The 25,884-nt window shown below is 48.6% G+C and overlaps 1 protein-coding gene across 4 annotated transcripts in view; it reads right to left on the bottom strand.

Annotated features, from left to right (window-relative positions):
* Positions 1-2,940: 2,940 nt before the first annotated feature.
* The window catches only part of Ubr4 (ubiquitin protein ligase E3 component n-recognin 4), a 129,448-nt gene continuing 106,504 nt past the window's right edge, over positions 2,941-25,884 (bottom strand). For all 4 annotated transcript variants that reach the window (XM_090335707.1, XM_090335709.1, XM_090335708.1 and 1 more), the window contains 16 exons: positions 23,746-23,833; positions 23,120-23,247; positions 22,069-22,176; positions 21,571-21,690; positions 20,718-20,908; positions 20,151-20,324; positions 19,368-19,467; positions 15,415-15,633; positions 14,525-14,638; positions 12,991-13,133; positions 12,438-12,563; positions 11,130-11,324; positions 8,574-8,798; positions 6,270-6,360; positions 5,268-5,430; positions 2,941-3,307 (listed from right to left, as the gene is read on the bottom strand). In XM_090335707.1, coding sequence (XP_090191833.1) covers positions 3,243-3,307; positions 5,268-5,430; positions 6,270-6,360; positions 8,574-8,798; positions 11,130-11,324; positions 12,438-12,563; positions 12,991-13,133; positions 14,525-14,638; positions 15,415-15,633; positions 19,368-19,467; positions 20,151-20,324; positions 20,718-20,908; positions 21,571-21,690; positions 22,069-22,176; positions 23,120-23,247; positions 23,746-23,833 — 2,250 coding nt within the window. In that variant the 3' untranslated portion in view covers positions 2,941-3,242. The remainder of the gene's footprint in view (positions 3,308-5,267; positions 5,431-6,269; positions 6,361-8,573; positions 8,799-11,129; positions 11,325-12,437; positions 12,564-12,990; positions 13,134-14,524; positions 14,639-15,414; positions 15,634-19,367; positions 19,468-20,150; positions 20,325-20,717; positions 20,909-21,570; positions 21,691-22,068; positions 22,177-23,119; positions 23,248-23,745; positions 23,834-25,884) is intronic.

Here is a 25,884-nt window from a genome sequence, read left to right as displayed (position 1 = left end):
GTAAAAAAACACAGGCCAGGAGCAGGGCACTGGTTGCAACAGGTACTCTGTAAATCTATCATGAGACCTCCATTGCTAAAGCTACCAGCAGCCCAACAGGGTGTCGGCAGGAACAGGCCTATAGGGATGAGGAGAGAGACCAGGTCACCAGGCAGAGGAAGCAGATGGACCCGAGGGAGTTCAGAGGAACAAGCTGCAGGCCCTTGTCCTCTCCACTCCTGCCCTGCTCGGAACCCCAACACCTGAACATGCATGTCTTCTCCCCTTCCCGGCTCTGGCTGCCAGTGACACCCAGCCCTCGTCACTCCTGGCTAAGCCTGGGGCTTGCTGTGCCCCTCCTCAGCCTGAGACCCCATCTCCCTGTACCAGAAACTACTGGGGGCAACACAAGCTCATCAGAAAGGCTTGATGGACTGTGGTTTATGGCCGCCTAAGTCCCTTCCTTCCCTGTAACTGGCCCTTTTAGAGCCAAGAGGCCAGAGTACAGGGACCTAAGGTGAGATGGAAAGGAAGCTGAAGCAGCCACCCTGGCTGGGGCATCACTGTCACTGGAACAGGGCTCAGGCTAGCCCCGTGCTCCAGAGGGCAGGGCCAGTGGGCCGAGCACAGGGAGTGGGCCTTGAGCCTGCACACACCTAGTCCTTGGCTCTGCTTCTTCAGACTTGCCAGGGAGGCCACAGGGCAAGCTGGCAGCATAGCCTGGCCAAGCTCTGAGTCTGGGCAAGAGACAAAGATGGAGAGGAAGGGAGTAGGCCCCCCCCAGGGCAGGAAATACAAAGCAGTAGAGACAAAAATAAAAGCAAACAAATGCATCACTGAAGCAACTGCTGACTGTGCACACATGCACGCACGTGTGCCTGTTGGGTGACACATGTGTCCTGACACCCAGAGACATGAGCAGGTGACATGACTGTCCAGGTCTCCCACCTCATCCGTTCCTGGTCCCTTCCGGCATAGGCACGCTACCCCAGTGGGAATGGTCCCATTCTCATCAGTGTACTCATCAGTGCCCAGCTGGGGCAGTGCCCACTCTGAGCTCACTTCACTCACTAGGTATAAGCTGTGGGCCAGCAGGGAGGACTCCTGGTCCTGTCTTGGCCCTTCCCTTCCCCAGTGTGCACACATAGATTAATGAACTGTGCCACGGTGGCAAGGGCTAGGTGCTATGGGTCAAGTGCCAACACCCAGGGACACCAAGCAAAGGCAGGTCCCCTCCCCTTGCCTGGCAGAGGCCCAAAATGGTCAAGTAGAGGCAGAGGACTTGGCCCTGGTCTTGGCGGGGGGCACTCCCCAGCTGTCAAGCCCAGGAAGCTCAGCCTGGAACCTCCCCTAGCTCCTATAACTAAACCCAGGAATGAACATGTGACCGCTGCTGCCACCCCAGTGAGGGGTCACCCCAACTTGAGGCCAAAGCACAAGTGAAGTGCCAAGAACAGCTCAGCCCAGGGCATCTCAACAAACATAGCTGAGGAGGAGCGGGGCAGGAAGAGGGGTCCTGCAGCCCTGTGAAACCTTCGGTGTGCTACACGTGCATACAGGATGTGAGGAAAGGAAACAGCAGAGCTCAGAGTGGTCCAAGGTCTCCAGTTTCCATGCTGCCACTGTCAGTGGGCGGCCGCTGGAGTGAACGCCCCGATGGGCTGAGACAGGATGGGCTTGGGGACAGGAGAAGGGCAGCTGGCTTCGTATGGTGTCCCTTGGTGTGTCTATGAAAAGATGTGGGCCTGCGGAGGAGTTGTGGAGTCTCTACTTCCACTCCTGCCCAGACACCAAGGCCAAGCCCTGGCACCTGGCACAGACCCGCACAGCCACCTTGTCAGCAGCCTGTCTGATGGTGGCAGGGCCACCAGGAAGCAGCCTCGCACAGACACCAAGAGAAGTTGTGACAGTGGGAACACGGCATGCTCGGCAGGGGCCACACAGGAACAGCAGTACCTTGTTAGCTTTGGTAACTGCAGGTCTGGGAAGCTTCAGGAGATGCCATGTCAACACCAAGTGTCAAAGGTGTGACAGTGAAGCTCAAGGTGGGAGCAAGTGGTTCACGCCTGTAAGCCCAGCTATTCAGGGCTAAGATCTGAGGATCTTGGTAGAAAAAGTCCACGAGTCTTATTTCTAAGAACCCAGCAAAAAAGCTGGAAGTGAAGCTGTGGCTCAAGTGGTAAGAGTACCAGCCTTAGGTGGAAAAAGCCAATGAGTTCAAGGCCCCAGTACCGGCATTCACACACATGTGCAGGCACGCCCGCAGCTCAGTCTAGAAGGTTGCCACCTCCACTAGAGCCCACATCTAGTTGGCAGTTCAGCCCACTTACAGGGAAAGGCTCTAATCGACTCTACTTGCATGTGATAAATGCTGACACCACCCTCCCTATGCCTGAACTCTCTTGAGACCACTAAAAGGGGAACAGTGGATAACTGGCCTGAGGTCAGACTGCAGCTCTGGAAGCACAAAGCTGTCAGTTCTGAGCTCCTGGCTTGGCCCTTCCAACGCAAGGCTGCAGAGGCCAGCTGGCAGTGTGCAGACATGCTACTCTTCTGACCTCAAGTCCCCCTCCTCAGGGATAGCCAAGAAGGCTTCAAGGGCAGCTGGCAGGATACTGCCACATGGTTACCAGGCCTGTGAGGAAGATAAAAACCAGGCCAGATTCCCTGAGCCCTCCTTCGGCTAGAAAACCATCAGACTTCTAATGACTTTGGGTTCCAGTGCCTAAGACCCAAAAGTATGGTTTGATTTTTTTTTTTTTGCAAGGGAGCCAAAACCACAGCCATTAAATGCAATGCCTCAACTTGCCTGCTCCAGCCAGGGACAGCGAGAAAGCAAGTCTGAGCCGCATCTTCCAGTGGCACTGCAGCAAAGCGGCTGTGTGTGTGATGTGGATGTGTACACATGTATTCCCACACCATCAGGTGGGCCAGGCAGCAGCCAACCGTGTATTTCCACTGTGTAGTAAGTCATTCGTTTATTTCTCAAGATGTGCACACTCAAGTATCACACTGGCCAGGACAACTCGCGGCTCCTAGGTATGTACAGGTCCTTCGAGGCTTGGGTACAGACAACTTCGTCACTAGTGCAGCACACACACGAGGTAAACCAGGAAGCCTAAACCCCCACGCCACTCACTCCAAGAAAACGAGGGGGAGGGGTGAGCACGCAGCATCCTGTGGGGGAGTCTGCTCGAGGAGGGAAGAAGAGAGGGTGGAAGGCGAGCTAGCTTCGATCTCCGTCAATCGGTTTCTGTGGGTGCTCAGGGGACGGAGTTCAACAGGTCCTTCAGGAAGTTCTCGGGGTCAGTGACTTCCGACAGAAGACCTGGAAGACACGGCAGCAGAGGTGGGTAGGACCAGCCTGCATGGATGGCAGCAGTGGCTGCAAAGGGTTGCGAGGCAGTGAGCACGCTTGTTTTGTGGATGGAAATGAGGTGGTGGAAGTCAACCTGGCTCCCCAGAGTGGGGTCACTGCCGGGGCTGCTGTGACTTCTGAAGGGGGCTGGGGCTGAAGAAAGGTGGTGTGACTGGCTTTGATGGGCAGTGCTGGGTACTGGTCCCTGGGCCCTTTCGGCTTCAATCCATCACCAGACCTGGTGCCTGAGCAAGTTGCTGGCATTCAGGAGCCATTTCATCAGCTATCAGACCGAGGCAGTGGGAAGCCCGTCTGCTGCAGGGACTAAATGAGACTCTGCACGCAGAAGGGCCCAGCGCCTGGATGGCACTCCAGGTATGTCAGCTCTCTGGTAGACTGCCTACCCTCAGCAAGTAAGGCCCAGGAGACACTAAAGCCTCCACCTTAAGGAGAGCTGTTTACCAGACACCACCCCCCACACAGCCACCTCCAAGCATCCGCGCAGACAGAGGAAAGTGTGGCCTCGACAGTTTGCTGTCTTTGGAAGGTGATTTTTGTTCCTGAGTTTGAATAGGGTGTGCCTGGTTCTGAGAGTTTCTAACAACTTAAAAGTAATGAAGTCATGCCATAAAAGCCTGACCCTGCTACAGGATAGCTCAGGGCAGATGCTGGGCCTGCAGGGAGATGAGTCCTCCCTTTCCTGTCCGCCTTCTCACTAGCTCTGACTTGCATAGCCACTTTGACACGGTTGTGAGTGACAGGCTCAGGGCCTGGCACTGAGGACACAGAGAGAAAAATAAGACAGGCTCTCAGCCACGGCGCCTTGCTTGGATGAGAACAAGTATGCACTCACATACACTGGTGCTGAAAGGACAGGTAGGAGCCATAAGGAGTTGGCAAGATAACTGACATAGAGGTGCACAGGGCTGCATGTGGCACCAGAGAGCTCTCAAGTAGAGGTGGCAGCTACCATGGAGGCCCCTGCCAACAACAGCTTACTGAAGGCCTCAGAGCTTCGGGGGAGAGAATGCTCAATTGGCCCTAGCCTGGGAGGAACTGACACAGTATAGAATCTGAGACCTTTAGTGGGTCTTGCTCCCAGAGTCTAAGGAGGAACTTTTACTGGAGGAGTTCTCTTGATAATAGAATCTGGGGGCTTTCTGTCCACCTTTACACTTTACATAAGCCACACAAGAAGCATGAGAAAGGAGAGAAGTTAAGCTAACAGAAAGAGTTCAGCAGCTTAGATTAATTCTGCTTTGGCTCAAGGTAGCAACAGTCCCTTTGTTAAGATCAGCCCTAACAAGCGTCATGATACAATAGTGTTCGAGGCCTGAGAAGGCATAGAATCTGTTGTCCTGGTGGATTTTCCCAGACCTGGGCCTAAGTCCCCCACTGTCAGTGTGTGAATGAGATCTAAGCAAATCTTAAAAACTGGGTTGTTACAGGAAGTTTGTACATGGGAGAGAACAACGGTCTTTGGTTTTGCTGTGGGATGAACTATCTGTTTTTGGAATGACAGTCATGCAGTGTGTGGCTCTATTTGTACATACAAAGATGTTCTTGGCTCTGGTTGGTATTTTTCATCTATTTAAGAATCTTCTATGTCCTCTGGGAACACAGGTGACATAAGAAGTCTCTGTCCCTAATGCTAATACTCTGAACTGTCACCCCCCCACCCCCCAAAGAAGCCAGAATGCAAAAGGGGCTCCAGAACTTCGTGGCCACATACCCTGGCCTCCAAAGCCTGTTGGTGGGGCTAAGCAGCTGCTGGCTCTTCCTGGGAGGCCATGAGCATGTGGCACACACCAGAGCCACTATTCTCTGGTGAGGCTGGAAGATAAAGCTGTAGGAATTGACACAGTATAGAATCTGGGCAGTCATGGTGGGCTGTCACAAAGATCTTTGAAAGATAAAAGCTGATACTGACCGGCTGCGTCAAAGAACTCTGAGAAGGCCTCCACTGGCATGAACTCCTCCTGGAAGGTTTTCAGGGCTCTGTCGGCAGCTTCGTAGATGGGCATGTCGTTGTGGCGGATGTACTCAGCCAGAGAGCAGGACCAGCCGCCCTCCGTGTTACTGGTAGGCACCTTCTACAAGAGGCAGCAGGAGGCAGGGTTAGGTGGATCATCGAATGCACCTGGCCTCTGCCTCCACTCACTCAGGCCATTATTCAACCTCCTGGGGCGGGGTGGGGAACCAGCTTCCCCAGAGGGTGGGTTCTACCCTCAGGACCCACAGGCTGTCATCCTTCACACAGCATTGGACTGTGCACTGTGCTACCGGAACCTATCAACTCCAACTCCAACACAGGGCTGAGTTCTTCCTCCCCACACATTTCAGTTATGCATTTCCAAAGCTCTTTCTCTCAGATGGCAAAACAGGATCCAATCAAACACTTTTTTGGGAGGGGGCAGGAGGGCCTGGGTGCTATCCTTAAACGCTTTTGCTCAAGGCTAGCACTCTACCACTTGAGTCACAGCATCACTTCTGGTTTTCTGGTGGTTAACTGGAGAACAGAATCTCACAGACGTTCCTGCCCGGGCTGGCTTTGAACCACTATCCCCAGATCTCAGCCACCTGAAGATTATAGGCATGAGCCATCATCTCTTGGACAAATACTCCCGTTCTTTGAAGGTACAGGGGAGCACCCTGATATAGGCAGGACTGAGAAGGTCACACTCACACAGGGAGCTCGGGAGGCCGGCTGGGGAGGCAGCTCCCCGCACAGAAGTGACTGCAATGCTCAGCCCAGAGGTGCAGGTCTGGGTTAAGAGCACAGCCCTGTGCCCAGCAGGGGGTATTTGCTTCTCAGAATTAATGCACCCTAAGCTAGGAAGAACAACCACTGGGGGCTGGGGCAGGGTGAGGCCCAAAGGACAAGCATCTTGAACCCTTACACAAGCCAGCTATGCCCTAAGGGATTCCTTACCTTAAACATGTTGTAAATGAGATCGACGAGGGCCCAAAAGAGAAGGGAAGAGCGATAAACAGAATAATCCTTCACTGCCTTATCTGTCAGCCTGAAAGAAAATCAAATGCCATCCCATCAAGTTCCGAGGAGGGCACACAAGCACAGCCAAGTATCCAGGGACCAAGGGACTGTCACATAACCTGTGTCTCACATACCTCAAGTTCCATGCCTAAAGGCCTATCTTCTTAGAAAAAGAGAAGGTATGGGTAAGAAATTTTCAAGTCCTGGGGTCTAGGTCACAGAGGTTTACTACAAAAATGCTTCATAAACTTCATCCGTCTTAACAGTACCTTCCAAACTAGAGTTCGACATGGCAATCAAAAGGATTCTCAACATAAAGAAAGGGAAAGGATTCCTGTGTTCCCCAGGCTCAGCTCCATACCAGTTCTTGGATAGGGTCCTATCTAATGAGGTAGGAAACCAGGTTTACTTCCATCTCTACATTCCTGCCAGAGGATATTTTTAAATAGCCAGCAGACCCAAACCAGACAAATACAAACACAAAACTAGCAAGCTGGTAGAAAATTGGTGTTGAGCAACAGCGAAGTGGAGGATGGAACATGTAACCACCACTCAGTGCCTCCTAAATCCTGGGATAATCCTCGAGAAGATCCCCACACCCAGTGTTTCTAGCCGGTGAATCAGATTGGGATTAACATCCAGTCAGTGTCTTGGAACCCTGGGGTAGGGGTGAGGGGCAGGGGGAGTCCGACAAGCCCTCCACAGACACTGCTGGTTTCAGGAACTACAATTTTCACACAACTCAGAAAGCCCAGACTGCCCTAGGCAAAAGAGTTATATATGAACATCAGTGTTCCATTTCTACCATCCATGCTCTATGAAAGGTTTTGTTCACAAAGTCAGTAAAAGCCAGCTGCCTTTTGTGATAGATTATTCCCCATCTCAGCACACATGGAAACGCATCCATGACTGAACGGCCAGGTATTCAACCTGAGTGTTAACTAAGCATTCACCATGGACTTCAAGGGAAAGGGCGACTTAGCCTGGGATGGGCCAGCCACACCTATACTCAATATGTTCCATTCACAAAGGGATAACAGAATCAGATGATTCCCTGTCGTTGACAATAAGCAGCCTGCAGCCTCTCTGTGCTCGGATGAAAGCCTAAGAAACTGCCAGGCTTCCACACACACAAATTCCTGGCCAAGGAATCTTTTTGATTCTCCAACCCCAACCGTAAAGGACCCAGGACAAAGCCTGTGGCCAGCATATTGCCCTAGACGGTACCCTCTAATTGCCCTTCCAGCTGTGGTCTCTCCTCTGAGGGTGCCCAACCTAGGTGACTCCATGGTACATCTTCTAGTCGGTTTTGCAGGTAGCAGGCTCCCAGTCATAAACCATGTGGCTGCTTTGGGAAGCAGAATCTCAGTTGTACCTGCCTGACTTAATACTTTAAGGCTAATTAGGAAAGGTGACTAAACTACTACAGAGAGGATGGCAATCCATGAATGCAGCTCATACCAGATTTCCCAGTTCAACTGTGGCCAGTCAGCTTTTCCTTGAGTGGCTGGGACAGTAATGAATTCTATTATAACAACTCTGGTGTGCTCAGACTTCATACCAGCTATGGGCAGCCTGTGTCCAGTAAATGGCCACTCTATTTGCAATTCCAAGTAGCAAACTAACCATCCATTCTCAGGTTCCTGGGAGATATCAGAAAGTGACATGGTTGTGATGGGGACAGAGCTACATAGAAATCTAGCCCGCTCTAAGCCCTCCCACTCTACGCAGACCAGATGGCACTGGCCAGATTCAACAGGACAGCTCTAACCTAGTCCTCTGCCATCACAATATGGCCACAAATGGGCAATGCTTGGGTCTCTCAGAGCTGACAGAGGTAAAGGTATCGTGTGTGCTACTTCAGGCACATACGATTCTCTTGGTGTCATTATTATGAGCCTCAAAGCTCCTTGTTAATCCATCAATGTGGAAATGATGCCTCAGATCCTAAGCTAAGGGGCACATGGCACTGGGTAGCAGATGCTGCCAGACTACACTCAACAGTGAGGCCTCTGAAGCAAGCATTCGTTTCTGTCATGACATACTGGTTAAAATGCGCAAACAAGAAGTACATTCCTACTGCAGCAATCAAGAGTGGACCTGAAAGAAAAAAGGCTCATGAAGCATGGGACAGACCCAAATGGAAAGGGCAGGAAGAGTTTTTAAATATAGAAAAGGAAAATCCAACCCTAGTCAGAAACTCCACAACACAAGCAGCAGCTTCCCGAAGCAAGCACTGACCTAGTGGCTCCCCCTGGAGCCACTGCCCGGGCGTGTGAGGTCACCAGCAGCCTCCGCAGGATCTCTATGCGCATCGCTCTCCACTGCTCAGGGGGCAGGACGTGCAGGGCCAGCACTGTGAAATAGTGGGGTCCGTCCACGTCAAAGGCATTCTCCACCCACTTCTCTTTGGGCTGTTCCAGGAAGCCTTGGAGGTTCTTCTCTTCTCGGGACGTTGCTCGGGTTCTGGAAGAAAAGGAGTGTGATGAACAGGGGGTGGAGGAAGAGGCTGCCCAGGAAGGGGACTGAGTCTGCTGAACATTGAAATGGCTGACAGGCTTAACCAGACACCTTTCCCGGCAATTCAAGCCTAACTGCCCTCCTAGCCATCATTTATGTCGCCTTCCCTGTCCCATCATCTCCACAGCATCGTTAATACCTCCTGGCTCTTGAGAACACTGCTGCAGGACAGATACCAACACTTAACTATTCTGGAAGCCCAGAGGACTGAGGTACCTTGTCCCAAACCACCAAGCCGGTCGGTGGCGGGAACAAGCTATGAACATAGAATCCCTGACTTGAGTCCAGTGAGAAGCCCCGTAGTATTTAAGTGCATCTGGCTCAGTTAGTGACATCAGTGCTCTCCCGGTTTGTTTTCTCATGATCATTACAAGTTTCTCCCAGATAGGTGCTGCTACTTGCTCTTAACTTCTGCTTAACCTGTGTCAGTGGTGATCACTGCAAACCTGAAGACCCAGCACTGTTCACATGCTCTACGCAGATTAATCCTCACAAGAACCCATGAGACAGGTACTACAGCTGCCCAAGCTGTGCAGAGAAGAACTGTACAGAAGACCTAAATATCAGAGTCATCCACTGGGATAGCCAGCAGTGAGCCAAATCCACCCTACTCCCTATGATAGAGGGTGGACAAGTGCTCATGAATGCGTCACTAAATGATCACTCAGCTATAAATCCCCTCTGTGCATTTAAACGCTCACTAATAAAAACAAGTATAGATAGATAGTTCAAGTTTTCCTGCCCATATATTTCCAGCTACAAAGTCTGTTTACATCCAGGCTGGATGGAACTCTGATGCCGGGAATGCTTGATGCCCACCTTAATTGTGTGTGTACTAGGGATAGAGGTAGATGGGCAAAAACAATGCAACACAACAACAGCCACTAGAATTCCAGGTTGGCAGATGGCACTGCCATGGCCACTGGGTTGGGGGCCAGAGGATGCGCTGTTTCCCTCTGCTCACTGAAGAATGGGCACAGCTAAAATGGCTGGACTCGACTAGATCTCCAGCCCTGCAGGGAGGTGGAGGTTCTTGGTCACTGCCGGAACAACTCAGGTTCTACTATGGCTCAGGGGTCACGGCATACATGCCTTTGTGCTAAATGGTTCACCAAAGGCCCAACAGCCCTATGACCAAGCTTCCTCCCATGTCAAGCCTGCTATCAAGGGGAGCAGTCTGTGGTGAAGACAGAGGGCTACTGGTCAGCTTCTGCCTGGCTAAGGTACCACGACAGGGGCAACTGCCCAAAACTCAGGGACTTGGGCATAACTTCCAAGTATTGGGCAATGGGGAACATGGTGTTGCCTGGATTCATGGACTCTATCCCAGCTGGGTACATCATGGGAAGTGTTTGCCTGCTGATCTGTTTCTCTTCCACCATATAGATGCCAAGAGACATGTCCCTGCAAAACCACATGCTTTGTCAGAGCCCAAGAACACTGGTAATTAGTACTGCCAGGGCGTGCAGCAGGGTCTGCACAGAAGCAAAGTCTTTGCCTGTCAGGGTTGCCACGTATCTCTTTCTGACAGCCCTAGGAGTTTGGCAGATGATGTAATGTGCTCTGAGGTAGACCTGCCCTGCAACCTCTACAATGAGCCTGCAGAATCGAGGTCAGCTTTGTATCCCACAAAGAGAAAACAACATTGTTGACAAGAAAAAGGACAAGAGCTGGCTGTCCTGCTGCCTCATAGTCATGGCAGCTGCCATATGTGGACTGTATGTGGCTTTCCTGCAAGCTGCCAGCTCTCTGCCCACTGGAGCTGTGGAACTCTGCTAAGAGAAAGGCCTGCAAGTTTGCACTCATCCAAATAAATCTATAAGCTAAGGCATAATACATCTCTTAACTTGCTTCTAAAATCTGGAGTGGAGCAGAAGACTTCTCCACCCTCCCTGTGGATGTTTCTTTAAAATGACACCAAGTATCACCTAACTGCTCTGAATGCTCACACATAAGAACACTGCTTTCTTCCTGGCTGTTTTCTTTCTCAGTTGACTTTCCTACATCATCTTCAATCCTCCTGTTTTTGTTATTCACTGAAGAGAGCCGGGTTAACAAACTCATGCGCGAAATGGAGCCTGTCCTGAGTCCTTGCTCACTGGGAAGCTATCCCGTTTATAGTCTCTGTGCCCCTAAACGCATCACGTGCTACCTACGGTCAGACATATGCTCTGGAACTGACCAGGGAGGTAATGCAAAAGCTGAGGGGGTCTTGTTGGGTAGAAGGGTGTAGGGTGGATCAGCCAAGATGCCTGTCATGGAGTGTGGGATACTGACGTGTTCAGGACGTAAAGCACAGTGTGAATGATGTATGGGATCAGGTGAATGTTGCTTTCCCGGCCGCCCCCTCCAGTATCTGCACTGAACGACTGCTCCATGGCGAAGCGTAGAAACAGCAGCTTGATGTCGTGGATGTTGAGCTGGTATGTGGGCTCCCGCTGGCCGGTACATTCCTGGAGGTATGTGTTATGCCTACGATGTAGAACAAACATTGGAGCACAAGTGAGGGCCTGGTGAGAGGCTAGGCTGGAAGGTAAAACTCTGATACCTTGGGCTGATGTCTGCGAAGGTTAACAAATGGAGCAAGAAGGAAAGGAGACTTAAGGATAAGGGCTGGGGCCATTAGAAGGCAAGACCACATGACATCTTCACTTCTACAGCCACAGGCTGCACATAGCACTTCAAGTGTAAATACAAAGCCATCACATCTGGGGCCCATTTTAAACGGACTGATGGTACAGGATATTTCTTGGCCACATGGTACGTTTTAGAGGAAAATAAAGGAACTTATTCATTCTACCGTCTTTTGGTTTGGGTGTTACTAAGATAAGCACTCTACCGCTTGAGCTATGATGCTCCCAGCTCCAGAATTTACACCTACTTTTGCCTGACATGGTGATCTAGCCATAAGAATAAGCACTTCAACCTCTCAGTGAGCTTTTTCTAAGTCAGTACTCATTAACTGAGTGACCTTGAGCAAGCAATGTACCCTCCAGGTGACCCCATTTCTTCACCTGCAGCATGTGTAGAGATGTATATATAATATGCTGCTCACTGTTACTTTTACCATTATCGCTGCCAGGCGCCAGTCTTATAACAACTACTTTTCATCCCTGAGTTTTAAAATAGGGCTTGGGGAGGGGCTATCACTCCACAAGTCTCCACCAGACACAAGAACTTCAGAGATGCCTGAGCCATTTTGACCTGGATTTGTAGGAGCAGGGCAACCTTAAAAGAAGTCCAATATCCTTACCACCATATGCTATTTTCACTATCGGAGCCATACACTGTAGAAGTGAATCCTGAAAATTTCTGTCTTTATGACCAAGTCAGGGTTCTTGAGTCTCAGATTAAACATTTTTTTTTTTTTTTAAAAGGAGGCAAGTATAACAGATGAGAAAATTTACATGATATCCCAGAAACTGTGGGGGAGAACAGTGGAGGCCTACTAATCTTTAGACAACTCTCAGGTCAGCAAGACAAATATGGATACCCAGTGAAGGGGCAAGGAAATGATGTCACCAGCTTAGAGCTGATCTTTTCCCAGCTCCTGGAAATCTACCACAGGAAATGTCTAACACTCACCTTGCCAAGCAAGTGGCAAAAGCTGATTCAGGGACATGAGGCCCCCAGACCGGAAGGAGCCCATTGCACTTAGTGTTGGCGTTCTGTAGGGCAGCACTTTCCCATTCTTCCCGGCCTCGAGCCAACCTGGATGAGGGGCAGAGCAGGAGTCAGTGACTGCTAGAATCAATCTGGCTACCAGGCAGGTAGGTGAGTGGGTGGGGAAGGGTTTTCTAATACTGAGTCTATAGCCATGCTCTTGACCCTATGGAGAGAATGAGCTGTGACTTCCATAAGGTAAATGCTGCCTTCACTAATTCAGGTAAGCAAGACTGTTTCTACCAGCTGGGGCCAAACACATTTTTCTTGTTACGGCAAGAACAGTCTGTTGGTCCAAATGGTTTAAGGTAGAATACCCAATTCCCCAAAGATAGTAATCCCAATAACCTCGGGGTTGACAGTCCTAACCCCTGCCAGTCCAGGACTGTGAGCAAAGTGGCTCCTCCTCTCAAGTTTCCCAGAGCTTTAGCCAATGAGGAAGAGGACAGGCCCACTCTGAATGGCCAGTGCCTACCTGACAGCAGCCAAGTGACAGTCATAGTGCACAATGTTGAAGTGGGACACGGTGCTGTAGCCCTGCTGCTTCCGAGGCTTATTCTCCACTTCCTCCAGGGCTACCCGCTTAGTGAAGGTATAAATGCCCAGGACCTTGGTGGGCTGCAAAAGTGACAGAGAAAGGAAGAGAGATGAGGACAAACCATGCCTCGGGCTGCAGAAGGTGAGGACACAGACTGAGGAGAGTGCTGTGTCTCCTGGTGGATCTGGGTCAGGAGAGTGGCCACTCTGGCTGGAGTATGATTTGTTCCCGTCAAACTCATGCTGAGCCTTATTTCCTCAGGGCAGTGTTAAGAGGTGGTGGGACCTAGGTAATTAGGTCATGGGGATTTCACCCTCACGAAGGGGTGACCACAGTTCTCACACCTATGAGGGGCTTGATAAAAAGTATGCCTTGTGGGCCGAGAGTGTGGCCTAATGGTAGAGTGTTTGCCTAGCGTAGATGAAGCCCTAGGTTCGATTCCTCCAAGCCATATACACAGAAAAAGCTGGAAGTGGTGCTGTGTCTCAAGTGGTACAGCACTAGCCTGCTCAGGCCCCGAGTCCAAGCCCCAGGACTGGCAAGAAAAAAAAAAAATATATGCCTTGCAGGGCCAGGAGTGTGGCCTAGCATGCATAAAGCTCTGGATTCAATTCCTTGGTACTACATACATAGAAAAGGCAAGAAGTGGTGCTGTAGCTCAAGCGGTAGGGTGCTAGCCTTAAGGACAGTGCCCAGGCCCAGGCCCTGAATTCAAACCCCAGGATTAGAAGAAAAAACACAAAAGTATGCTTCACACATATGGCTCTCTTCTGCACATGCCTGCTTGTCCTTCAGTCAGTCTCAGGCATTGCAGCAACAGAAAATATATCAAGACGGGAGAGAAACCAGTGGGAAGAGGCTGTGCAGACAGAAGCAGAGATCAAACCTAAGTCATCCTTTTTCTGCATTTCATCTATCTGGAAACACGGAACTCCATGCCAGAGAAGATGGCATGGCAGGCGGACTGGTAAGGGCACTTGCCTGTGCACTAGACAGGACGAGACCCCTTCTAGGCCTGCTACTCTATTCTTTCAAGTATCATGTACCTTGAGTGTACCTAGAAAATGGAGATTCTGATCTCCTGTTGTCCTGAATACAGCAGCAGATGTATTCTGAAATACCAGTCTGAGATCAGTTCTTAGCTGGAATTCTGATTGTCATGAACCTTTTGTTTTAACTCTTTATGGGGCTTTTGGCAGTTTCAAGGCACAATTAGTACATTTATACTCAGTTCTACATGTGAGGCTCAGTATGCAGAAGGGCAATGTCTGTTGATGAGGATGCTCAGACAAGTTTGCCTTCCTAGCTAACAGAAAGGCAGCCAGCCTTAGGCTGGAATCAAGACTCCTATCTTGAGACTGCACCAATCTATGGGCAGAACAGCCTGCAGGAGGGGACACCACCTCGTAAAGCAACCGTCTATGCCACCAGAGCCTGAGACCTCACAGCAACTGCCTCCCAGAGGCCATACCTGGAACTTGTAGCCTTCTCTGCAGATGCAGCATGTGAGGCCTGGCTCCTCAATTAGCTCTTCCATCTGCTTCAGGAGCGCCGTCTTGGTCACTACCTGGCCCTTTTCATTGGTCTGTAGGGAAACCCAGGCAGTGTCATGAGGGGATCTCCACATGCTCACCCACCTGGCTTGCAGACACTCAGGAACACACTAACGACTGCCACATGAATAGGAGAGCCTGTCTGTTGTCTTCTAATGAGGAGACACCTGCATTCTTTTATTGGTCTCCCTTTCCTGCAGTAACACTGAAGCAGAGGAAACTGAGATGGTGCCATTTGCCACTCAAAGTCCCCTTCTTGGTGCCAGCAATCCCATATTTCAGATGCCAAAGGAGGCTGTGCTCTGATTGTCCCCTGTTCTGCTGACACTTGAGTTTGCCTGTCCGTACAAAGCTCTTCCCATGAAAAAGCTTCCTCCAAGTGGGGCAGTGGAGTCCTCGGTGTCAAACAGAGCCCAATGAAAATCCTGACCATCATTTATTAGCTGGACACCCAGTTACTTCACCTTTCAGTCTCCCATTTCTTCTGGAAATGGGAATAACAGTATTAACTCAGAACCACCTGAGGGTGTAGAGTAAGCTGCCTGCTGAGCCCAGTTCCCCCCCACCCCTTCAATCACTATTATCTCCATCAGTGTTAGTTTGCAGAACTTACAAAGTCCCTAGTCCTGTGTATAGGTGGCAGAGCACCATAACCTCAGCTCTGAGGAGGCCAACACACCTAGTTCCTGCCTCATCTGTCTAGTCCTCACTTTCACCACCTCAGCTGTACTTCCACCCCAAGTACAAAAGGCTTTGGGGCATGGCTGTTCCCTCGTCCTCAAACAGGGACTTCGGGAGGTGGCTGTACCGTCATGCCGAGGGTCCCCAGTGCCTTCTGCCTCATAGCCATGGCCATGCGCTTCTTCTCCGCTCGGGTCTCTCTGCGCGCTGCATCGATCTTCTTGTTCACATCAGGGTGTTCCCGCAGTGCCTCCAGGAGGTTCTCCGCCAAAGTCCCAATACCCTCATCACTGGACACCTGCTCCAGTTTATGCAGGTTTGTGATGGAGTCAGTTCCAATCAGAACCTGCCAAGAAGAGACCAAAAAGACACATGTGCCCAGTTATGGAGACAAGCTTTCCAACAGGAATGCAAAGGCTTAGAAAAGCTGCCAATTCACACTCTCGGGCCATCTACTCAGCTGCAATCAGAACCTGCACCTCTACACTTGAAAAAGACACAAATGTGAGGACTAACTCCACCAGAGACCTGTGATTAGTTACTCCAGTTTTTAGCTTCAGTATTCCCAAGTATAAAAAGCATTAATACTAGGCTGGGAGTTTGGCCAAGTGGTGAGTGCTTGCCTAACATGCACCAAGACCCGCGGGTTCGATTCCTCAGTACCAATACATAGAAAAAGCTGTGGCTCAAGTGGTAGAGATCTAGCCTTGAAGAAAGTTCAAGTACAGTGCTCAGATTTGAGTTCAAGCCCTAGGACTGCCCCCCCACAAAAAAAATAGCCAAAGATGGTTTTCTCTTGGTATGAGACCTACACGGTGCATATAGCAGGCAGAGGAGGCCTGTCGGTTCATGAGGGACAGCCCCACGTTCTACATCTGGAAACCTTGATATCACCAAACGTGGGAGCAGTTTCCTCAATCTAGGCATATGAGAGGTTTACCTCCATGAGGGAATGAAGCCGAGTCTTAGAACCACTGACATCAACCCTGTGCTCTGAGGCAGCATCAGAAATGGCAGGGTAGTGTGGACAAGCCCTTCAGGTGAGCTCCCCGGGCAGTGCCGTGGCACCCCTGTCACAAGTGATAGGTGGCACTGCCACACAGGACAATAAACTGCAAACAACAAAGTCAGCCTGCAAGGTGAAAGTGCTCACCAGCTCGTAAATCTATCCTCACCCCAGGAACATTGCAGATTTGCACCTTAGCAAAACAACAAGTTATATCATGCCTCCTTGCTGAACCCACATTGTAAACCCTGTTGCATTTTTTTCACTGGCACCCAACCACCAAACCCCTGGTTGTTTTCTATGTGTATGTGTACACATGAGCACAGATACATGTGTGCACAACACTGTTTGATCTGCCCTCAAGGGGCTCACACTCTGCGAGGAAGAACTGTCCATATACCACAGGGCACAGTCACAAACTCTTCTTCTAGTACTCTCAACACCCTGCCTTTTACCTCCTACAATGCCACTCAGTGGAGTACTCTGGGCCCACTATCAGCTCCTGCCATATGGCCCTGCCCATCCCATACAACTGTGGCCAACTCTGCAAGTGGAATGAAGAATGCCCTGAGCTCCCAGGGACTTTGAGCCTATGGAGGGGCCACACTTCTCACTTCTTAAAAGTCTTCTTTCCCCTGCACTCAAAAGTCACTGCTTAGCCATTACTGTGCCCTGACCCTATCTTCTACCAGACAGCAATCTCCCAGTAGACACTGTTTTGTTCACCAATGTCCAACCTAGTTCAGCACTCGTCACAATAAATGTGTAAAGAGAAGAATGGTCAATGTGGATGCCAGGTATCTAACTACATAAATCCTGCTGTAAAGGAAGTCATTATATGTGGCAGCTGAGTAAGGCTGGGTCTCAGGGGACTGGAGTTTTAAACTCATGTACCACCTTTGACCACATATGAGTTCTAATCCTTGAAGTATTTCCATAGGGCACAGACATGTTACAACGATATGAAAAAATTTATGTGAAGGGTCTTATTGGGAAAAAGTATTTCTATAAAAACATATCAATTGTAACCCTCTCTATTGAGTTGTAACCCTCTCTATTGAGTTGAACCAAAGTTTAGAACAATAGAGATTAGTAAGACAAATAACAATAGTCTTATTGTAACCAACTACATTTTGTAGCTATCAGAACAGACTGCCAAGTGGGAAGACAGAATTACATTCAACACAGTTTATAAACAAAAGTCTTAAAATGCAACATTTAAAACACTCAACAGTGCACTCAGAAAATGGCCAAAAGACACAGATGTTCCACTGAAGAAGAAATAGATGAAGCCCATGAAGAGACGTTCATTAGCCATCAGTAAGCATTGGGGAAACACAAGTCAATACTACAGTGAGATAGCACTGCACATTACCAATAGAGCTAAAAATTAAAAATAGCCACCAAATGCTGGCAGAGACGCAGAGAAATTAGGTCACTCACACATTACTGATGGGAACGTAAAATGGTATAGCCACTCTAGAAAAGACTTTGTTAGTTTCTTATTAAAACTAAATATGCAACTAAATATCCATCCAAGCAATTACACTCTTGGGCATTTATCCTAAAAAATGAAGACTCATATCCACTCAGATCTCTAGTTATGTTTTTTAAAATGGGGTCCCATATTTTTGCCTAAGCTGCCCCTCTTCCCTACCAACTTTCTAATAAGTGGGATCATAGGTATTAACTATCACACCTGGCTTATTGCTTGAAATGGGGTCTCACTAACTTTTCCCAGGATGGCTTCAAATTGTGATACTCATGATTGCTGCTTCCAGAGTAGCTGGGATTACAGGTATGAGCCATTGTGCCTGACCTTAAGAGTGTGTGCGCGCATGCATGCATGTTGGATCAAAGTGGTAATGGTTCAAGAATGTAAATGTACCTAATGTCACTGATTACGGAGATGTTATATATATTTTGCCACAATAAAAAAACTGAGACTGGGGAAAAACAAAAACAAAAAACAAAAAAACCTACAGCTGAGGTTCACAGTTGTTCTTAAGTAATGGAAACAAACACTATCTTTTAATGGGTAGATAGTTAGAGACAGACATACTGCTGCCACTGCAGAGTGCCCAGCAATAAAAAGGAACTGACCCAGAGGAGGACCTAAATGGGCCCCAGAAAATCATCCTGCTAGGCTGAGTGATAAAGCCAGCCCCAGAAGGTTGCATACATGCTGTGTGGGTCTCTTCCCTTTTTGATAGCAGTACTGTGGCTTGAACTCAGGCCTGGGTGCTGTCCCTGAGTTTTAGTGCTCCCTATCACTTGAGCCAAGTTCCACTTCTAGTTTTTTAGTAATTAATGGGACATAAGAGTCTCATAAACTTTCCTGCCCAGGAAGGCACAGAATCTCAATCTTCAGATCTCAGTTGCCTGAGTAGCTAGGACTAAAGGAGTAAGCCACAGGCATCTAGCATGATCCAATTTTTTAAAATTACAAAATTGTCAAAATGGAGGATGGACCACTGGTTAGAAGGGTTTGTGGCAGTGGCAGAGAAGAAGCAGATGTAATTATAACGAAGAGCCAAGCGGATCCTCAAAGGGATCAAACTGTCTCATTTTGCCATGTAGTAGGATTTGTGAAGGGTTAACAGATACCCCAGCCCAGTGGAAAGACCAGGAATGGGCTGCAGAAAGCATAAAGTCATCAGTTGCCTGAGGTAGCGCAGAAAATGACGAGTTATTACAGATGGCACATAATGGTTTGCAGTTTGATCAGCCACAGCATCACAGCTCAGCTGCTGCCCATTCCACTCAGGGTATGAGGAAGCCCCTTTAAACTGAGTGAGGCTGGAAGACCATTTCAGGCCAATCTGGCCTTGTCTCAAAAGCCAACAAAATGACTAAATGAATACAGAAATCTCAATTATAACTTACACATAGAGAAGAACTAAATGACTCCCAGGTATTCCTTTTACTGCAAGAGTTTTATCTAATGTTTATTCACATCTTGAGTTGGACTGAGGAGTTACCTCTCTCTGCTGGGGGGGAGGAACTGAACGGCTCTTTCCCACTACATGTCCTGCATGCAGAGTGAAGTGCACGCACACATACTGTCCACTCACCTGGGTGGCCGGGTGCTGGATGGCCAGCCCCCGAAGAAGCCTCAAGATAAATGGCAGGGCTGGGCGAGATAAAAATTTTTTCCAGATGTCAGCATCCAAGCTGCAAAGCAGAGGAAAGGCAAACTTACAGGCCAGATAAGAAAAGTATCCAGAAACCACTTGCTGATTCTGGCTTTGAGTTAGTTCTAAGTGATGCTCCAAACAGTCTAAGAAAGAATCCCTAAGAACCACCCAGCCCAGGGGCAGGAGTGTGGCCTACAGGTAGAGTGCTCACCTAGCATGCACGAAGCCCTGGTTCCATTCCTTGGTACCACATACACAGAAAAGGCCAGAAGTGGTGCTGTGGCTCAAGTGGTAGAGCACCAGCCTTGAAATAGCTCAAGGACAGTCCCCAGGCCCTGAGTTCAAGCCCTAGGACTGGGGGTGTGGGGGGCGGGGGAAGAACCTCCCAGCCCAACTAAGAAGCCAGACAGAAACCAGTACTCTAAACAAACTGAAAGACTTCATCTTTTTCCCAGCTTCCCAAGGTCCCCGAGGTGATTAAATGGTTACTGGTAAGGACAGAAGGGAAGGGTGCTAAAAGGAGCACAAAGGGCACACATGAAGCAAGAGGAGGAGGGGGGAGAGGAGGAGGAGGGAAAGGAAGAAGAGGAGGGGGGAGGAGGAGTGGGAGGAGAAAGGGGAGGAGAAAGGGGAGGAAGGGGAGGAAGGAAAAAGAGGGGATGGGGGAGGAGGGGGAAAAGGAAAAGACAGGAGATGGAACCAAGTCCTGAAGGGACTTACTTCTTAGCACTGGGGATGTGCTTTTTCATATAGTCCAGGGCATTCTGGGTGATTCCCTTCTGGAGGATGAGGTCCTTCAGCTGATGCCCATTGCTGTTGTTCTTAATGCCAGCTGCAATCTTGCAGAAGCAGTCCAGGAAAACTTTGTCATCACCACTGTAGTCTTCATCATACCTGGGGGGAGAGAGCAGACAGCATGAAGGTGGGAAGACAGAACAAACTGTGGTCAAACTGATCATCAACCACAATCTGCAGGATCTTGTCTGAACTCTATTATGACACACTATACCTGGTTCCTGACATTGTTTCTTTTACCTGCTATGTGCTCAAACTTGCCCTGTTCTTTGGCATTTGCAGTTTTTGGACACAGAGTTCTGCCTTTTCGTGCCCCATCCCCTATCACCAACTACTTCATTTCTGCCGCCTAGCCAGCTGCTACTTTAACTCAATACAATTGAATTATTGCCTCCCTATTAGATTGAGCCCTTAAATCTAAGGGGATCTTCACTAGCCTCACGGGGTTTTGTGAGGACTCTTACTCAGCTGCAGAAAACTCTGGCCACATACTTATCAAAGTTGCAGTATGGCTTGAACCGCTCCACCAGGATCTGCATCTTCTCCACCTCTCCAAAGGAGAGGTACGGGATGATGCGCAGCAGGCCCTGAAGCACGCTAGGGTTAGAGCGGACAAAGGTGCTGTTGATCTGGTCCAAGAGCATCACAAGTTGATCCTTGTCACCCGTGAGGAGGAGGTTGCCCTGTGATGGGGAAGACAGCAAAAGGACTGAGACTGCAGCCAGCAGCTGATCCCTGAAAGTCAGCTACTCCCATCAGACCCAGAAGAACCATTTCTTAGTCCTTATTGGCAATAGAAATGGGGGAAGTTCCTCTTAGTAAAGCAGTTTCCAGGTTTCTTAATAGTCAAAATATACCAATACAATCTCCTGTGACCCTAAAAGAATGGAGCCTATTGAACATTTGGGCACAGGGCCTGCCTAATCACCAGCACCAGTAAGCCGGGAGGAAGGCAGGGGGCGGGGGGTATAGACAGTGGAGAGGGATGGAACTGGGGAGGGAACACCTGGTTCTGGGACTGACCCTATAGCAGACAACTGGATGACACTGAACAATTCACTTCCCTCTCACAGCATCCAGGTTCTTCAACTGTAAAGACTAAAGACTCTTCTATCAGCTAGGTCATGCCTGGATGCCATGACTGAAAGAGCATCTTCAGCAGCTTTGCTTCCTCTGAGTCCAGAGCTCCACTCCGCTGCATTGATATGACCATTAGCTGAGCCTGGCCATTCCTAGGGCTTCAGTGGATAGGGTCAGTCCAATTCTAGGGTGAGCTCAGCCAGTTTTGGACAAGCCTACTGTGGGCTCCCAGTGGCTGCAGGTAGAGAGGATGGGGTCTTCTTACCTTGTCCTCACTCAGGGGTTCTGCATTGGACTCATCTAGAATGATTTCCATGATGCTGAGCACTTGCTCAGCCACAGCCGCTCCCCCGCTGTCTTTGCTCTCCTGCTCTGCTACCAGAGCCTAGGGGAGAAGTAGACCCAGTCATTCTTGAGACACAACCACAGCCACTCACGGCTGACCATCCTCTGCTGCCCTCCATGACTGGGAGGCCAGAGACCACATGCGTGCACACATGTGCACATGTTTTGAGCAAACATGTGGTGTTTTCAGGATATCATTCTTGGCTGCCCTGAGGAGAGGGGCACTACTTTCTACTGGTGTGGAGCTGATTGTTTGAGGAGATGCCTTCCTCTTATTTCTTTTGCCCTCAGAAAGGAGACAAGGAAGCTCTAGGGTGCCCTGGCAACAGCATGGGCTGAGTCAGCAGGAAGAAGGGGCCAGCCAGGGCCCAGGACCACCACCATTCCCTCCACATCACCTGCAAACCACAACCATTACCAAGTTTAACGTCCCCAGCATGACATTCAAAGTGTTCATTTCCAGCTTGACCAGCTGCTGCCGATTGACTTTCACCTTCACACAGTAACTGAACAACTTCAGCAGCACCTGACAAGAGAAGCCACAAGAGACCCATGAGACCATCCTCAAGTCTAAGTGTCCTGTCCCATCACCTGGATCTCTCCTCATTCAGGCAGGAACTGAAGGCCTTCAGGGGCTATGGCAAAGTGACATTTTGAATGGCAACATTCTCTGTCACTACTGAACTAGGCAGTGATACCAGCTGTTAGGGAGCAGGTGATACCCTGATGTCCTAGGGTAATTCTAGCACTAACTGCCGCTGAACTAATGGAAGACAGAATGATGCCATACGATAAACCGCTTGCTGGAGGCCATGAACTATGTGGGGCCTAGAAAATAGACACTCTAGTCGCCTTCATTTTGGCAGTGGAGTAAAGAGGGTAAAAATAGTCCTGAAATATTGGTGGTTCCTCTAGAAACCTCTAATTTTGACCAATGAGTCAGCTAAATAAACCCCTAAAGAGAACCTTACAATCTGAGTTACATTACAAAATTCACTTTTAAAGTAATGATAAAATCAGGGCCAAGAGTTTGGCCTAGTGGTAGAGTGCTTGCCTAGCATGCACGAAGACCTGGGTTCGATTCCTCGGTACCACATACATAGCAAAAAGCCAGAAGTGGTGCTGTGGCTTGAGAAAATCCAGGGACAGTGCTCAGGCCCTGAGCCCAAGCCCAGGACTGGCAAAAAAAGAAAAAAAAGTAATGATAAAATCATGATTGACACAGGTGCATTTCTTTGGGGAAAGACACTCAGACAATGATTCCTCAGATAACTAAAAGGTTACTAGAAAAAATGGCCACCATCACACCAGTTTTGATGGGGGGGGCGGGGAACCTAAGATACTGGGGGTTTGGCAAACTGCCAATGCCTTTAGTAGTCTGCACTGGCACATGTCACTATCCTCTAGGGATAAGTGACACAAAGCCTGTGCAAAGCCTGTGCAAAAGGGTTGGTCTCTGACCAACTCACTGTTAGAAGGTGGCGCCCCTGTTTGAAGTCTTTGATCCCCGCCAATCTGTTAAGCATGCACTCCAAGCCCCCACACTGGGCCATCACACCAGCCATCTTGTACACTTCTTCTTCATCTTCTTCTTCGTCTAGAGAGGGAACAGAAAAGGAAGAGGGTGAAAACAGTCTCCAGAATGAAACTCATCCAGGCCATCTTCTAGGCTGAGATTTTATGGCTCTTCTCTACATTTCTACAAAGATGTAACCAAAAAAAATCCCAGTATCAGATGCTAGACCACATAATTTTATTCCCAATAGAAACTCTTCTTAAAGTTCAAGTCAATTAACATGTATAAGCAACAATACTACTACTACTACCAATGGACAAAAATAAAACAAAACTGAAGCTAAAAATAAATCTAAACTCAATTTTGTGACTAACTTTCTCTCCTAAAAGCTTGTTTTCATCTCTGAGAGATGTCTAATCAGTCAACAAAAGCATGTATTTCACCACTTCTGACACCCAGTGTAAAAGAGCATTTACTGACAATACACAAGTTCTGGACAAGACTGATCCTTTTATAAAATGAGGTTCTACAGTCGCAAGTGCCAGGCCCAGTGTGTAGTACTCCGAAGAAAGACCCTACCTGTGGTAGAGTCCAGAGACTCGATGAACTCCTCAGTGGCGTCACCCAGAAGCCCCCTCATTCGATAAACAATCCTCATGGGCTCTCCCTGGGCAGAGGAAGGTAGAGAAAGGTATTTATAAATAGGTCTGGAAACACACACACACACACACATACACACAAAAACAAACAAACAAACCCTCAACATTTGGTCTTTCTTAATGTCTCAGCCACATGGAAAGCCTCTAGAGTTCTCTAAGGTGTGAACCCCAGCTTCTCTCAGACTTGAACACACTGCCTTTCCTTAGGAGAAAGGAGGCTACTTTTCTTCCATGTCTACTGTGGGCTAAGTATCATGTGAAGTATCTTATAGACATAGCCCTATGGGATCTCATGAAGATACTAGGTAACTCAGGAACCCACACCATAGGCCTGTTGGCCTAGCTACTCAGGAGGCAGAGACTTGGAAGACAGGGGTTCAGTGTCAGCCCAGGCAGACAGTCTATAAAACTCCATCTCCAATTAACTAGCAAAACGACAGCCTCAGATAGTGGGGTGCCAGCCTCAAGTAAGAAAACTGAGCAAAAGCAAAAGGCCCCGAGTTCAAGCCCTGGTATCAGCATAAAAACAAGGCAACAATAACAGCAAAAACCCACTAGAGGTAAGAACTCCAATAGCTCCTTATTGAATATTTGACTCCTCTAATTAAGTCCTTTATATCATCCTTTTATATGAAATTTAACAGCTGGTTTGTAGTTATCTAAGTAGAAGGCTGGACCTAATTTCAAGCTCAATACTGGCTCAGAAGAAATTCAAACCACTGGGTATTACTATTCAATTCAAGTTGAGTTTATTTTAATCAAACAACTATGAATGAGGGGAGCACAGTGCCTTATGCCTATAACCCCAGCTACTAGGGAGGCAGAAATATGGAGGATCATGATTTGAGGCCAAGCCAGGTAAAAAGTTAGCAAAATCAGTCTCAACCAATAAGCTGGGCACTGTAGCATATATTTGTGATCCCAGCTACAAGTGAGGTTGTTTGTAGAAGGGTTTTGATTTGAGACCAGCCCAGGCAAAAAAACAAGTGAGACCCTTCCAGAAAAAAATAACTAAAAGCAGAAAAGGATTGGGAGTGTGGCTGAAGTGTTATGACAGAGCACCACTCTAGCAAATATAAGGCCATGAATTTCTCCACAACCTCTATAGCCTGACTGACATGCTTGCAAATCCTGTTATCAGCTATACCTTTTAATTCACATCAGATTAACAAGAACCAGGGGCCTTAATTCCCAGCACAGAATCAAACAATAGAAAGAAGAAAGGCAAAAATGTGTGGCTACTTAAAGCCAAAAATGTAAAAAGTGTACTACCAGTTTATTTTCTTAAATCTCACAAAAATATTTGGGACTAAGTATAAAAATTTGTGCCTTGGGCCGGGAGTTTGGCCTAGTGGTTAAAGTGCTTGCCTAGCATGCACGAAGGCCCGGGTTCGATTCCTTGGTACCACATACATAGAAAAAAGCCAGAAGTGGTGCTGAGGCTCAAGTGGTAGAGCTCTAACCTCGAGAAAGTCCAAGAACAGGGCTCAGGCCCTGAGCTCAAGCCCAGGACTGGCAAAAAAAAAAAAAAAAAAAAAATTTGTGCCTTACCAGCATACAAGTTCACTAGAATTAAGTTACATATTTAATTAACTGACTAAACACCCCCAGCAGAGACAAAAGGAAGGGAAGGAATGGGAACAGAGAGAATGAGGGAAACAGAGACTGAGGGACTGGATAGGAGGATGTTTAAGATTTTCTTACTAGGATACACAGCAATTTTATGCAGTTCTATCCTCAACAAAGCCTGCCTATATCTCAACTCTCCAATTAGCGAACTGTTGGGGAAAGACTGACATTGAAGTATTCCCACAAAAGCGAGCATGAATCTCAGTCATGATGTGCCTGCACAAAATCCTTGGAGCTCCAACAACTCACAAGCATGTAGGCAGAAAATGCTCAAGCTCTGTGTTTTTTGGTTTTTGGGGTTTCCCACCCCCCCTCCACACCTTCCTTCCTTTTCTTTTCTTTCTGAGCCAGTATTGGGGTTTCAGGGCCTAGGTGTTTTACCTGAACTTTTTTGCTAGCACTCTACCACTTAAGCCACAGTCCTACTTTC

The sequence above is a fragment of the Megascapheus bottae genome, chromosome 6, assembly GCF_031878675.1.
Source record: "Megascapheus bottae isolate mThoBot1 chromosome 6, mThoBot2.hap1, whole genome shotgun sequence".
NCBI lineage: Eukaryota > Metazoa > Chordata > Mammalia > Rodentia > Geomyidae > Megascapheus > Megascapheus bottae.
Note: the sequence above shows the minus strand (reverse complement) of the source record. Positions and strands in the feature narration are given on the sequence as shown.